Here is a 16,232-nt window from a genome sequence, read left to right on the forward strand (position 1 = left end):
GTGGGGGGTAATCAAACTCTTTGCACTTACTGGTCTCTTGTTTTTCCCTTTTTTTTCGTTTCTTTTGCTGGTGTGTTTCCCAACGATGCAGTTAATCCAAGATATTTCCTACGGTGGGGGAAAAAGTTCAGATAGCAAATTCCTGTGTTCTTTTTTCTTGCTCGCGGTGTGTGTGTGTGTCTTTTGTGAGACATAAGGGTCACATCGTCTGCGTCAGTACATCCACATCTCCTTCGCATGATGGGGAAAAAAGTCATAGTCTCTTTTGTGAGAAGGTAAATTAATCACATTCTCTTGCATGACTGAAGAAGGTCGCGTCGTCCATGTCTCATGCATCCATATCCTTTTTGCATGAGGGGAAGAAGTCAACCCCCCTCCTCCCACGAGGAGAGAGACCTCTTAACAGGTCGGCAACCCAAACCGAAAAGAGTGACTTCGCTAGTGTCCAGTTAAAAAAAAGGAAAAGGGGAAGCAATACCACTTCCAGTCTCCCCTCTCCCTCTTTGCTTCACAATCCGGTCTAAAAATAGACTTGACGAAATCTCCAGCCGGTAAAGTCTCTGCAAGTTTTAAAGGGAGGGGGGTGCATTAGTAGATTTTCGCTCAATTCAAAACAACTACTGTATTAGCCTATCTTGTGGGAATCATGTTTTATTTTACCTCGGCGACAAAATAAAAACAAAAAAACGATATATTCTGTCAGTTTTGATTTAAATACATAATCAATTTAAAGATCATGTCACAGTGTATATATAGTGTATATATAGTTGCCTGAATTGAAGTTTAAAATGCAAAAGTAACACATCATCAATCAATTCTGCATCTCATTAGAATTCGTCAGGCTTTGTGTAGCTTAATTGCCATAAATATTTTTAGCTCTACCTATGTATTGGGCACTGTTGAAGTAAATACTGAAAATTTACGCAAAAGAATTATATTTTCATATATTAATTTATGTGATTAAATGAAGTAGTCATATATATATATATATATACATACACACATGTACACTAGTGTTTCATGCTTATTTAATCCTCAGTGTAGAAAATAGTCAAAGTATTCGAACACATATGCAAAGTTATTTTTTGCAGCTTGGTAATCAACTCCTACGCCAACATCAATAAACATGAAAAAAAAAAAAAATTCAACTTTATATAATGTCGAATCAGCAGGACATATAAGCTTATTTATATAGTATTCAATAGCAGAGGTCAGAACATTGCCTTATTTCTAGTTTGGCTGCTTATAATTTTCCTAGAGGCCCAATCCTTTCTTTAAAAAAGAAAAAAGGGATTCTGTCAACATATGAGGTTCACACAGCAATAAAGTTGCCCAAAATCCACACAGATTAAATTAAAATTGTTTACTGTGGCGAAGGCTTGTGTAGAAACCATCCAAACTTTTTGGAACAACTCCTAATCTTAGTTGGTGCAATTGAATGCCACGGACAGGTTTTATATCAGAATTTTTTTTCTAGATGCATTTCTTAATGAAGATCAAGGGTGCATCTCTGTTTATATTAGAAAACACAATTGCAACTACTTTTCAGAGTTTCTTGAATTTATGTAATTTTTTTTTTTTTTTTTTTTAAGTTAATGAGTTCTTATTCTTCTGATGAGTCGGGGCAGAAAATGTAAAAAAAAAAATCGACATAACAATTATAATTGTTCCTGCACTACAAAACAGATACTGTCAAGAATCGAACATTTTAACATGAAGGAAATAAATGATAAGATTAATAACATCTTGAAATTTAGAATATAAACTTTTGTCAAATTATATATATATATATATATATATATATATATATATATATACACACACACACACAGAAATAAAAAGGAACAAACGAAGTTATGTGTTCAACGTTTTGTCTTTATTTTGAGACTTCCTTTGGATGAAATAAAGACGAAACGTTGATGAACACATAACTTGGTTTGTTTCTTTTTATTTCTCTATTTCCATTATTCTCATCATATATATATATATATATATATATATATATAGACGAGTATCGGCTGGAGAAAGCTTGATATGGGTATCAAAAATGGTCCCTAATTATCGGGTGGGAAACCAATGGTACCGATGACTCATCTAAACTTTCTGTAAATTAACACTTATTTTCGGATTTTACCTTATAATAGAGCACTCTGCTGGAATCTTTTCTTCCCCCAAAAACATAACTAATTTTATATATATATATATATATATATATATATATATATATAAACAAATGACAAAAGTCTATATTTGAAGATATTGACCATCTTACAATTTATTCCTTAAATTACATTGACATTTACAATTTTTTACAGTAACTTCCGTACCACAAAATCATTTATTTAATTACTATATCAATCAATGAATCTATTTTGTCCTTAACTCATCAGAAGAAATAGCAATTATCAATCCATTAAAAGAAAATAAACTGCATTTGGGCATGATTACAAAATCCCAAAATTGGAAGAGAAGTTGCAAATCTTATCATTTTTAAAAATGGCATAATACAAGATAAAATATGATTTGTCATTTGTTTATTATATGCTCTGTAATTACGTTGAGCTTCATAAATTAAGGATTAGTATATAAAAAGTGAAATATAATTAAAAAAAAAAAAAATCATATTTCCACACATGTTCCAATGTATTGAACCAATATTTTTCCATGTGCTTAATACATATGTACAGCTCTTATAAGGATTCAGCCTTTGATTTCTTGTGTCATTTACTGATTTTATTTAGTACTAGCGGGGGTGCGTGGCATTGCCCGAGTGTTTTTTTTTTTTTTTTGAGGGGGGGGGGATAGTAGGCAGGCAGTGACGCGAAGGTGAAAAGAAGAAAGTGAAAGAAAAGCTGAGACCTTACCGCTACACTACGAGAAGAAGTGAAAAGTGTTCAAATTTATCAAAATGCCAATCAAAAGATTGGCTTGCAGTGAATAAGAATCACGCACGCGCAGAAATGGAGGTTGGCTGCAGGCCTGTTTCTGCTTCCACACAATGTTGGGGAAAACCAGTCCCCCACCCCCAATAGCAATTGTTTGATATGAAGGGTTTCCCCAACATCGATCAAAGCTAATTGCGTTTCTGGAGGTAAATAGGGCTGCTCTCCCCCTCAAAAAAAAAATCAACCAATTACAGTAACAGAGCATCCATGACCAAAAACAGATTAAAACTTTTTTTTTAAACTTTACTGTTATTACTTACGTTTTGTGGTACATACTATTGTTGGTCTTTCTCCTGTGCATTGGATAAGGCATAGTTTTAAAGCGAATATTCCGTTTATATGCCTCTTTTGTCAGGTACTGCAGCTGCAAAAACGAAAAAGAAATGAAAATAAAAATCGACATTTGGCAAGGATGAATGTGTAGTATCTGTGATAAAATGACATTCCTTTTCTGTCAGCAAAGAAGAAATCCTTCCAAACTGAAGCAGGTTTTTTTTTTTTTTCAATCCAGTTTTGGAGAGATGGATTTTCCCCACATTAAAAACTGACCTTGTGTCTAACTGTTCTTGTGGGGAGGCAAGTACATAAGCGACAATATATGGCACAAAAACTATTACGAAATTAAACACAATTTTGTAATAGGAGCTTGCTCACATCTTTGAAGACATTTCCAAAGGTTAATTTTTAAAAATTTATTTTTTTACTAGGTAGTCACCACTTATCAAGGCCCGGAAGCCACTCGGGGCTAAGGGTTATTGCGTGTACAGCACATTAGTATTAGAGATTTGATAAAGTGCCATACTTAAGGGGAGGTTCATCAGGAATTTGTTTATGTTGGACTTGAAAGAAATCCAGGTTGTAGTCAGGTGGGAAACAGGCAAACGGAAGAGAGTTCCACAGGCGTGCACTTCTAAGAAACAAGCTTTGTTTATGGAATCTACGTTTTGGTTTTGGCATGGATAAAGAGTGGGGAAAATTTTTGACAGTGGTTTCAGCTTTTAGAAAAACAAGTTATATTATTTAACTCCCGAGACACATTTTTCGAAGATATTCGAAAACAAGGTAAGTTTTTAAATTTTAGAAAAACAAATTATATCATCATTTTCTTTTTCAAAGAAGACATTTGTTTCCTCTTCATTTTGCTGGTAGTAGTAGTAGTAGTAGTAGTAGTAGTAGTAGTAGTTGTGAAAAGAAAAATTATTGATGATTGTTGTAAATTCTGAAATCAATGTACTTGCATGGTTGGCATGAATTTTTAGTAGGAGCTTGGTAGTCTCAGTAAAAAATTTTAAAACCAATTTTATTGGTTTGATAAAAAAATTATTTAACATTATTTGATTTTCTAAAGATTTTCGGTGCTTGTGCAGTTTACCAAAGTTAGTAAAAAACGAAGATATTGAAAAAAAAAAAAAAAAAAACTATATTGTACTTATGGAATAAAGTTCTCATAAAAAATAATCATTTAATTAGATCAAGTAGGATTTTTTTTTTTTTATAGAGGAAAATAAAATTTTAATGGGATCGATCATATTACTGCCATCTTGGTTATTTCTGGAGGAAGACAGGGGTACCTTTAAACGAAAAAGGAATTAACAAAGGATAAAATGAAAAATAGATCAGAAAAAGACGGAAACTCTAAAATAAGTAGAAAGAAAAAAAACTAAAATATCTATTTTTTCTGCCCATGCTTCAAAATAATCTCGTCAAATTTTGACAAACTATAAGCAGTGATGAAGTTATCTACCCTGACGCCCCCCCTCCTCATCCATGGAAAAGCCAAGATGGCAACGATATGATCAATCTCATTCAAACATGAATTTTTCTTTGTAAAAAAAGAAAAATAAATAAAAACTACTTGATCAAATTAAGCGATTTTTTTAATGAGAACTTAATTCCATGACGAGTACGTACAATAAAGTTTTTGTTTTTTTAATATTTTCATTTTTAAATTTCTTTGGTAAACTGAAGAATCATCAAAAAATTTTAAAATAAAACAATTTTGTTGGGAAAGATTATAAAATCAGACTCTTAGTAATTGGAGGAAAAAAAAAAATCTTTCGAAAAGATTTTTTTTACTAAAAATTGCAAAAGTTATTTCATTTCCCAAACTGATATATTTTGTTTTATATATCAACAAACTTTTCAGTGTTGGAAAAAAAAAAAAAATTTGGTATCTCAATTAGTATGTGAGTTATGGCCATTCAAATTTAGTTAAATATTACATTTTGTGGGCTATCGAATAAGAGACCAACTTAAGCAATGTATGACAAGATAAAAGCTTCAAATATACGAAATATCTTTATGAATATATGAGTTATAGTTTATTCAAAGAAAAATATAGATGAAACTAATAAGTTTTAGTTAAACATTAGGGAAAATCAAATGCTGTCACAAAAATTATGTGATAACTGTATAGAGGAGCAACTTTTACTGTTCGAATAAGTTTTAATCTTAGCAGCTAACACATTGAAACTGTATGATATTATACAGCTTAAGCCAAGTTTGTTTTTTGTTTTTTTTTACTAGTACATACATAAAGAAACTTTTTAATATGCGTCCAAAGCCAAATTTGCCAGTTGAGAAGAAAAAGGAGTTAAATGTATACTTTATAGTGATGAGACAATTCCAATATTTTTCCCAATTCCGATATTCCGATTCTTTATAAATTTCTAAATATTTAGCTATAGAATTATTTTTTCCCTGATTTCTGTAAAAACTCGTGTTAAATGTGCCAATTGTCTTCCTAAATGTAAAAATACACTTCTGGGGGATGATCTAAAAGTTTTCATTTTACTGGTAGTTTAAAATTAATAAATATTCACTAGCAGGACCTGTGAAAATTCTGCAGGGGACTGATTCATATATATATATATATATATATATATATTGATGTTGGCATTCTGTAGATATTCAGCGTAAATGGAGATGCCCTGATATTATTGTAGCCATTTTGTTAAAACTGCAAAAGTATTTATCCAAGCTAGCAGGGACACCCGGTGTAGCCAGGTCATAACATATGCTTAAATATGATATTTTCAGTCTTGCAGATTTTGTATATATTATTATAGAGTTAATGCTCTATCGATTTTTATATATTATAAAGTTGCGATTTCAAAAATAAAAAAAGATATCTATATGACTTGGGTTCATCAGCTTGAATCGAAACCGAATCCCAAACTTATGAATATGAATATATATATTTAACTTTAGTTAATTCAGCTATAATCAGAACCAAAACTTATGAAGAATTCTTGATAAAATTATTTATAAAAAAAAATAGATTACTAAGGTGCCATCAGCTAAAATCAAAGCTGAAACCAAAACTTATGATAAAATTATTTTTTAAAAATAGATTATTGGAATGTCATTAGCTAAAATTGAAACCGAAGCCAAAACTTATGAGGAATTCTTAGTAAAATTATTTATTACAAGAGATGGAAGTACATAACAAACGACCCGGATGGAAGTGTGACACAGAAAATGACACATGCTATCGCATTAATATATAGATTATTTTATTATTACCAGCAATGGAAGATTTTGCTTTAAACAAAATCAAATAAAAAAAATAAAAAAAACATTTAAAAGTATTGTTTTTGCATTGGAAAATAGGCACAGAGTTTTCAGATTCTGATACCGATTCCACTATCCTCAAATATTCTGATTTTTCCAATTCTGATTAATCATCACAACGTGTATACTTTACTAAACTTTTTGTAAAAAGTCACCCATTAAAGATATGAGCCTAATTTTTTAGACAAGGAATTAAAGAAACGTTTTCTTTCTAATATTGAAAGATTTTGTCGATTGATTCACGGTTTGGCACAAAAGAAAAAAAAAAAAAGGGCTGGATATAAACACCTAGAAAGTCTTATAATGCTTTAAATCATTTTTTTTTTAAATACTTTTGGAACCTCAGATTAAAGACATCTTATCCCGCAATAAACCACACCTAAACCCTGCAAATTGCAGTGTACTATGTTGTTAACTTAACGATTAAGGGATATACCCTGGAAGTTGATTCTTCCATATCTAATGTTAGTATTGCAACACCCTAACTGTAATAAATATTCAATTTTATTCTAATGGATCTCTCTTTGATTCAACTGGCTAGAAAGTGCTTATAGCTGCTATGGGTCTAAAAAAAAAAAAAAAAAAAAAAACGTGCTTTACAGGCACCTACTACAACCACTGGAAGAAGTTACATAATCTATGATGAAAATTATAAATGATTGCTGCATTTGTGAATTGTGAATGGTGATTTGACGTTTTGAAAACATGCTATGATTCTTAGAAATAACTTGTAATTTTCTGTCTATGCATGCAATTAACTATACCAAAATGAAAAACGAATTTTGCTTGATAGTTCCACACCCAAATTTAGGTAAACATGTACAATAAGTTAAACACAGTAAATTTTTAGAGGTTTTGAGTGTGATTTTTGGAATTCTTGTGCAAAAATAAAAACCCAAAAACCAACTTTTAACAACCTAACTAGTCTAAAATTCAATCTATATCTTATACAATTCCCTACCAAACTACTCTGTCAATTTTCAGTCTACAGATTCTAGATTTGACATAAGGGGTATGTAGATTTGGGAAAATCTTTTTAATCAGTTTTTGGACAGAAATTTGGCTGTCAAGGGGTCAAAGTTCAATGATTTGACCTTTAAAAACTCTACCAAACTCCTCCGCCAATTTTGGGTCTAAATACTTGAAATTTTAGATGTAGGTTACTTGGACATGGATCAAACTTTATAATTGGATTTGAGCCCAAAACAATAAATGTTAAGGGGTCAAAGTTAAAAAAAATTTGACATTTGCGGTCTCTACCAAATTACTCAGCCAATTTTTGGTCTAAACATTTGAAATCTTACATAAAGTGTATTCAGACACAGGGCAAGCTTTTTAATTGGTTTTTGGCCAAAAGGATTTGACCTTTGCAGTCTCTAGCAAACTATCCAGCTAATTTTGGGTCTAAACATTTTAAATTTTATATAAAGGGTATTCAGACATGCAGCAAGCTTTTTGGTGGACGAGCGGTTAACATGTCACGTTTTTTTCACACTTAATTTTCCAACTTCGTCTCGAGGCTTCGGGTTTGATGCTGCCTACCTACCGACACAAACACCCGGGCAACAATTTATTTTTAAAGTTTTAACATTGTTTCTTTTTATATAATATTTGAACAGGATTATTACTTCGCTTATTCTTTTGTTTTACTCCCGCCCGAGCACACACACACACCTCTAAACACCCAGGCAACGCCGGGTACCTCCGCTAGTCTATTATATAAATCTTACCTGTCTGTTTAAATGTATGTATGTATGTATATGTTTGTTTGTCTGCCTAAAAATTTTGACAGAGGTGACGGATTTTCATGAGTCTGGTATCGTTTTGAAGCTCGATCCTTCGGACGACAAATATCGAAAAATTGGCTTAAAACATTAATTCCTTCACCCTCAACTGGACACTTTTCTACAAAGAGGGGGGTCGCTTTTTTCGCCAATATTTTCCCCTCTTTTTGCTTGACTAGCCTTAATTTAAACTTTCGCCGCTTCTGGTTTGGCGATGGACGCAACGGCAAACACGTCACTTTTTTCTTTCACATTCTTTTCCTCCTTCGCGGTACGTGTTTGAGCCTGCCTGCCTGCTACCACTTTTTTTTTTTTGGTTCAACACACACCTCCAAACATCCAAACATCCAGGTTAGTTAACTATAAAAAGAAATAAGGATAAATAAAATTCAGAACAAAATCACATGATTCATTTCTACCTGCTTTTTTTTGTCACTATTAGTCGATACAAGTTCCAGGTTTGTCTTTTGTAAGGGACAAAAAGCAGGTAAGACGAAAGAAGGATTTACTGCCCCCCCCCTTTTTGGTTAAAGGGAGACAATTCACGCAATTTCAGTTATTTTTTTCCCCATAAACTTTATAAAACTTCATTTAGTTAACATTACTACATTGTACAATTTTCTCTTCTGATTCTTTTTTTCCTGTTGGTCACACCTTTCTCCTTTATATATGTCATCCTCTTACTCTCCATCTCATATATTACTACTACTAGTACTACTACCTTTATTCTCCTCCTTCCACAATTCCTCATCTCATTCACCGTCAAGCATAGCCTTTTCTTTATTTACGTCATCATTTTAAACTTCTTACACTCCTGCTGCTGATACTCCCCAATCCACTGAAATACTTCAAAAAACAACATTACTACAATAGCTTATGAAATTAGTGTGATAATAGAGAACAGTTATGTGCTTCAAACAGTTTTCCTTTTATGGAGTAGATCTCTTAATATTTTTATTTTATGCTTTTAGTTAAAAGTTTTCCTAAATATTTTGTTCAATTAAGTCTCAATCTCAAAATGGTGGGATATACTTTTAAAAAAGTATAAACATTTTATTTATTACCGTTAAAAACGCATGTAAACCCATTTTCATCTTGTCTATATTAAAACATTCAACATTTACCCTTCCAACCCTGCACTTGGCTAAAAAGACCACGCAAACGATAATTCAGCCTTCTAATAATACGTAATCAAATAATTTTGCTAACTGCCTTTTGTCTTTCTGGCTAAGTAATTTTTAATTGGATCAGAGTCAAAAGGGTTAAAAGAGAGACATAGTTTGCCTATTAAAAGGCAACAGACAAAAGTTTTTAAAAAATAAAAATTTATGTTGATGAGTAAATGTTTGTATCACGACCAGACAAAGTATAATGAGAATAGAAAATAAACTTAGGAATAAACAGATACAGTTTATTGACAAAGAGAAAATATGCAGGGGGTGGGATGAGGATGATTAGATGAAATATATATTAATTCTTCAAACCAGATTGTTCAAGGGAAGTGTATACCTCCCTCCCTTATTTACCAGAGCAAATAACGAATTTAATTAAATAATAAACAAAGAGAAAATTAAAGAAAAACAGAAAACCTATAATAAAAAGTGGAAAGAAAAATGAAATGAATAAAACAAGAGAAACGGAAAAGGAGCCAAATAAAAAAATTTTATAGGCTCCTTTTTCCATTCCCTCCTTTTTTTTAATCCTGTTTTTTTTTTTTAGAGAAAAAAGAGAAAAGGAGACTATAAAAAGTATCTCCTTTGTTTTTCTTTCAATGTCCACAAATAATTCTGTGTGGGTGTGTATTGAATTGACGTCATATCAACCTTTTCTACAAGGCCTTTTTTCTGCATCGTTATTATTGTGCAGCACCATCGCTGCATCCATGAACTTGTCACAATAGGACTCCAAGAGATCTTGTAATTCTTTCTCTAGGAAAGAGATTTGGATATTTGGAAATTTTAGGATTGGGATATTTGTGAATTATTAAGATTCCCACCTCAGGTCCTAAGATTCCATGAGATTCTCATATTGACTCTTAGGTTTGAGTACTTAAAACTTTGTAGTTTAATCAAAAGCAGAGATGTGGAGTTTGAAGGGTTAAGCTCCTAACCAGACTACTAAGATTCCAATAAAAAAGATTGCAGAAACTTACCATTTTGACTTCGAGAATAAAAAAATATCCAAATCACAGAATAAAAAAATATCTAAATCACAGAATAAAAAATATCCAAATCACAGAATAAAAAAAATATCCAAATCACAGAATAAAAAAAATATCCAAATCACAGAATAAAAAAAATATCCAAATCACAGAATAAAAAAAATATCCAAATCACAGAATAAAAAAAATATCCAAATCACCGAATAAAAAAATATCCAAATCACAGAATAAAAAAATATCCAAATCACAGAATAAAAAAATATCCAAATCACAGAATAAAAAAAATATCCAAATCACAGAATAAAAAAAAAATATCCAAATCACAGAATAAAAAAAAAATATCCAAATCACAGAATAAAAAAAAAATATCCAAATCACAGAATAAAAAAAAAAATATCCAAATCACAGAATAAAAAAAAAATATCCAAATCACAGAATAAAAAAAAAATATCCAAATCACAGAATAAAAAAAAAATATCCAAATCACAGAATAAAAAAAATATCCAAATCACAGAATAAAAAAATATTCAAATCACAGAATAAAAAAATATCTAAATCACAGAATAAAAAAATATCCAAATCACAGAATAAAAAAAAAAATATCCAAATCACAGAATAAAAAAAATATCCAAATCACAGAATAAAAAAAATATCCAAATCACAGAATAAAAAAAATATCCAAATCACAGAATAAAAAAAAAATATCCAAATCACAGAATAAAAAAAAAAATATCCAAATCACAAAATAAAAAAAAAATATCCAAATCACAGAATAAAAAAAATATCCAAATCACAGAATAAAAAAAATATCCAAATCACAGAATAAAAAAATATTCAAATCACAGAATAAAAAAATATCCAAATCACAGAATAAAAAAATATCCAAATCACAGAATAAAAAAAAAAATATCCAAATCACAGAATAAAAAAAAAATATCCAAATCACAGAATAAAAAAAAAATATCCAAATCACAGAATAAAAAAAAAATATCCAAATCACAGAATAAAAAAAAAATATCCAAATCACAGAATAAAAAAAAAATATCCAAATCACAGAATAAAAAAAATATCCAAATCACAGAATAAAAAAAATATCCAAATCACAGAATAAAAAAAATATCCAAATCACAGAATAAAAAAAAATATCCAAATCACAGAATAAAAAAAAATATCCAAATCACAGAATAAAAAAAATATCCAAATCACAGAATAAAAAATATCCAAATCACAGAATAAAAAAAATATCCAAATCACAGAATAAAAAAAGTATCCAAATCACAGAATAAAAAAAGTATCCAAATCACAGAATAAAAAAAATATCCAAATCACAGAATAAAAAAAATATCCAAATCACAGAATAAAAAAAATATCCAAATCACGTAATAAAAAATATCCAAATCACAGAATAATTTTTTTTTGATTTTTAATTTTCTGGTAAGTTCTCTGGTGATGAGTATTTATGAAATATCTTTTTATATGGAAATCATTCCTGACAAAGCATACCAACACTTGATGTATGAAAAACATTTTAAAAAATCACATGATTATCGCAAAGATGTCTATTAACCCAAGTCGTAAAAAGAACAAGGCCATAAGGAGGAGGAAAACAGTCAGTATAAAGAAAGTTCCATAAATCAAGACAGCAAATTAGTAAAGACCAGTAGACCAATGAACTGAAAAAATGAAGCAGGAAATAGATCAGAGAATTATATTTTATTATTGCAGGATGAAACAACTTAAAATAACTATGGAATTAACCTCATTTATTTTATGTATACGGTACTTTGGGGTAATTGTGCCAACTAAAAAAAGTGCTCTTTATATGTGTGGTTGCCAAAAGAGCACTTTTAGCTAGTTGGCACAATTACCTTAAAGTACGGTATGTCTGTCTTGGAAGTTTTTCAACTTCTTAAAACTATATTGAAAAAATAAAAATGTAATCCAAAGTTCTCCACTGAAAACTCTTTTCTTTATAAGTCAACGAGCTGGGGTACCCGGCGTTGCCCGGGTGTGGTGAGGTGGGAGTGAGGGTGGGGAGTAAATCCAGAAAAAAATAGAAAATAAAAAATAGGCGAACCTAGTAACTCTGTTTAAATATTAAAATAAAAAAAAAAAAAAACTAACGCGATGCAAAAAAATTGGAAAACCACAAACAGGATGGAAAAAAAAAAATGAACAAAAAATGGCATAAATAACCCTGTTTCAATATTAAAAAAAAAAATATATCTGACATCTCGGCTCGAACATGCAATCTTAAGATAACGACGCTGCTACTATACCGACTGGGCTATGACTGCTTGAGCGAAAGTAGGTGTTCCTTTTTTTTTTTTTTTTTATATATTTAAACTAATTCAAGAAAGAACATTTTTTGCGCATGCGTGTATGGCTAAATTATCATGAAAGAACTATTTTTTGTTACCCCTTCCTGTAGAAAAGTGCCCAGTTGAGGGTGAAGGACTTAATGTTTTTAGCCAATTTTTCGATATTTGTTGTCTGAAGGGTCAAACTTCAAAATGATACCAATCTCGTGAAAATACATCTCTTCTGTCGCAAATTTTTGCGAGACATACATATATACATTTAAACAGACTGGCGAGATTCATATTATGGATTAATCTTTTGCAATCACTGTATTAGTTTTCTTTCATGAATTTACACTAGTCTTAATATTATTGTAAGGATTGTCTTTTTTTTTCCCCATGAAAATGGTTTCGTGGATTTAAAAGCACAGCAATATTTTATCTTATGGCTTCCCAGCAGTGTTGATCAAATACCACTTCTCATTCATTATATATATATATATATATATATATATATATATATATATATATATATATACATATCCTCAAAGTTATAAGTATTCATGAGAGAAAACTCATGAATTTAACGAGGTTATTAAGCGTTCTTATTAAAAAAAAAAAAAAAAAAAAAAAAGGAAGAGTTTTTTTTATTGATGTAGACAAATTTACATGATCATGACACTGGACATGCTAATGTTTCGGATAGATGGTCGGTCAAGACTACAAGTCCTCATCAGGTGATTTAATAAAGTTTATCTTCCACTGAAGAAGTCCGGTTCCTAAAACTTAAAATATACTTAAAATACAAAACTTTTAAGAACCGAACTTCTTCAGTGGAAAACACACTTTATTAAGTCATTTGACGAGGACTTGTCGTCTTCACCAACCATCTATCCGAAACATTAGCATATATATATATATATATATATATATATATATATATATACACACATATATACTCGGGGGGGGGGTTTATTCAAAAGTAATGGACTAGTGAATTCAACGAGGTTGTTAGATAGTGCTCAATAAAAAGAGCTGATAATACTTGTTTATTGTTATATAAACATGCTCACATCCCGCTGCTACAAACAGCCACTTGTTTCAATCAAACAACAGATATCATCAGGCAGCGACTTGACTATTCAAATGTTCTATTCCTACCTAAAATAAAAATCCATTATTCATTGAACATTTGAATAGTCAAGTCGCTGCCTGATGATATCTGTTGTTTGATTGAAACAAGTGGCTGTTTGTAGCAGCGGGATGTGAGCATGTTTATATAACAATAAACAAGTATATATATATATATATATATATATAGAGAGAGAGAGAGAGGAAGAGAGAGCGGGAGAAAGAAGAATCTTAAAAATGTTAAAAAAATTTATTTTACTTCTCTTGTACTATTACATTTTTTAAGTTTAAAAAAAAAAAAAACATTTACACAAACTTACAAAGGGAGGTTTCCTGTGCTGTCTTGCCAATATATCTCGTTTACTACGTTCTGCAACTCGAGTGACATCTTCAAGTAGCCGATAATCTATAAAGAAAGAAAAATAAAAAGATATCAAAACTTGGAAAATTTACACTTTGTTGTCATTTATTTAGCAAAAGATAATCAAAATGAAACCGCTTTTTTTTTTTTTTTTTTTTTAAATAATTTCCTCTTTTTTTGCTAGAAAAAAAGTCATTTGCTTTTATAATTTTAAATAAGGAAATTATAGTTTCAAGGAATTAGGAATTAACAAGTAAACATTCCAGATTTTCAAATCAAGTCAAATCAATGAATCGTGGATGAGAAAGTGATGAGGGAAATATAGATCAGGTATTTTGTATAGAAGCAATCGTAATTACATATGTTAAGTAGTACTCAGATTCTGCACTTACAAAAACACACTAAAATTAGAATTTAAATATGCAGCAAAAGCTATATCTTTTCACGTTATGTAATTTAGTCACATTTTTTCTACTTACACCCGTATCAAAATGCATCCAACAATGATTCCGACCCCGACACCAGATTCCACATTGATTCCGACCCGGACTCCTATAATTCCATAAGATTCCAATCCCAACACCTATGATTCCATAAGATTCCAATCCAACACCTATGATTCCATAAGATTCCAATCCCAACACCTATGATTCCATAAGATTCCAATCCCAACACCTATGATTCCATAAGATTCAGGCCTTACCTAAAACACACTAAAATTAGAATTTAAATATGTAGTAAAAGCCATATCTTCTCATGTTATATAATTTTGTCACATTTTTCTATTTACATCGAAATGCATCTGACAAATTGATATTTAATTTTGGTTAGAAACATTTAAAATTTAAACTACTAGAATAGTTCTAGAATCACCAACAGCAGGTTAACAACACAGACGGACAACCTTGCTGTGCTAAATTCGAACCCAGTTTATTCTACGGCAAGACTTTCACTTAGGATGTAGGCAACCTTCATGTTTCTACCATAAGTATCTGATATCTTCCTTAAAAGAATTCTAACCAGAAATAAATTGGGGGAGGAGAGAGAATGATTGCCAGCAATAATTAGCAAATTCACACAAAACAAATGAACAACAAAAGTTATGCTAACCAAAAAGTTAAGTGCAAATAGACACCCTCAAGACGTGGTTACCTTGACAGCAAGGGTGAAATCCTAGAATGGATATTTACAGGTGAATACATAAGTGTCACAAATTATTATATAAATTAAACCAAAATGGAGATCAATAGTCGACTGGTGATCAGGTCCGAGAAAAACGCTCCATCAATTTCTATGCAGCCACCTGCTTTTCCTCACTAACTCATACTCCAACATTGCCACTGATCATAAAAATAAATATAATTATAAAACTGTTGACCTTGCTTGCTTGCATCTTGTCTTCGCCGATTGGACGATTCTATCTTTAAAAAAGGAATTACAGGTGAATTATATATATATATATTATATATATATGCCTGCTTGAATATTGTCTTCGATGATTAAGCAATTCCATCTTTTAAAAAGGGATGACAAGTGAATTTATATATAAATGTATATGCATATAGACTAATTAGAATAGAAAAATATAAAAATCACAGAATAAAAAAAATCACAGAATAAAAAAATCACAGAATAAAAAAATATAAAATCTCACAGAATAAAAATATATAAAAATCACAGAATAAAAAAATATAAAAATCATAGAATAAAAAAATATAAAAATCACAGAATAAAAAAATATAAAAATCACAGAATAAAAAAATATAAAAATCACAGAATAAAAAAATATAAAAAATCACAGAAAATATAAAAATCACAGAATAAAATATAAAAAAATCACAGAATAAAATATAAAAAAATCACAGAATAAAATATAAAAAAATCACAGAATAAAATATAAAAAAATCACAGAATAAAATATAAAAAAAATCACAGAGAAAAAAAAATCACAGAATAAAAAAAATCACAGAATAAAAA

General features: G+C 30.2%; 1 protein-coding gene across 1 annotated transcript in view; it reads right to left on the reverse strand.

Moving 5' to 3' along the window:
• The window catches only part of LOC145285932 (box C/D snoRNA protein 1-like), a 77,357-nt gene that overhangs the window by 17,724 nt on the left and 43,401 nt on the right, over nt 1–16,232 (reverse strand). The window contains exons 3-4 of the mRNA XM_080134434.1: nt 14,215–14,300; nt 3,206–3,309 (exon numbers count right to left, since the gene is read on the reverse strand). Coding sequence (XP_079990560.1) covers nt 3,206–3,309; nt 14,215–14,300 — 190 coding nt within the window. The remainder of the gene's footprint in view (nt 1–3,205; nt 3,310–14,214; nt 14,301–16,232) is intronic.

The sequence above is a fragment of the Euprymna scolopes genome, chromosome 10 (assembly GCF_053919585.1).
Source record: "Euprymna scolopes isolate OS-2025 chromosome 10, ASM5391958v1, whole genome shotgun sequence".
In the NCBI taxonomy this organism is placed as follows: domain Eukaryota; kingdom Metazoa; phylum Mollusca; class Cephalopoda; order Sepiida; family Sepiolidae; genus Euprymna; species Euprymna scolopes.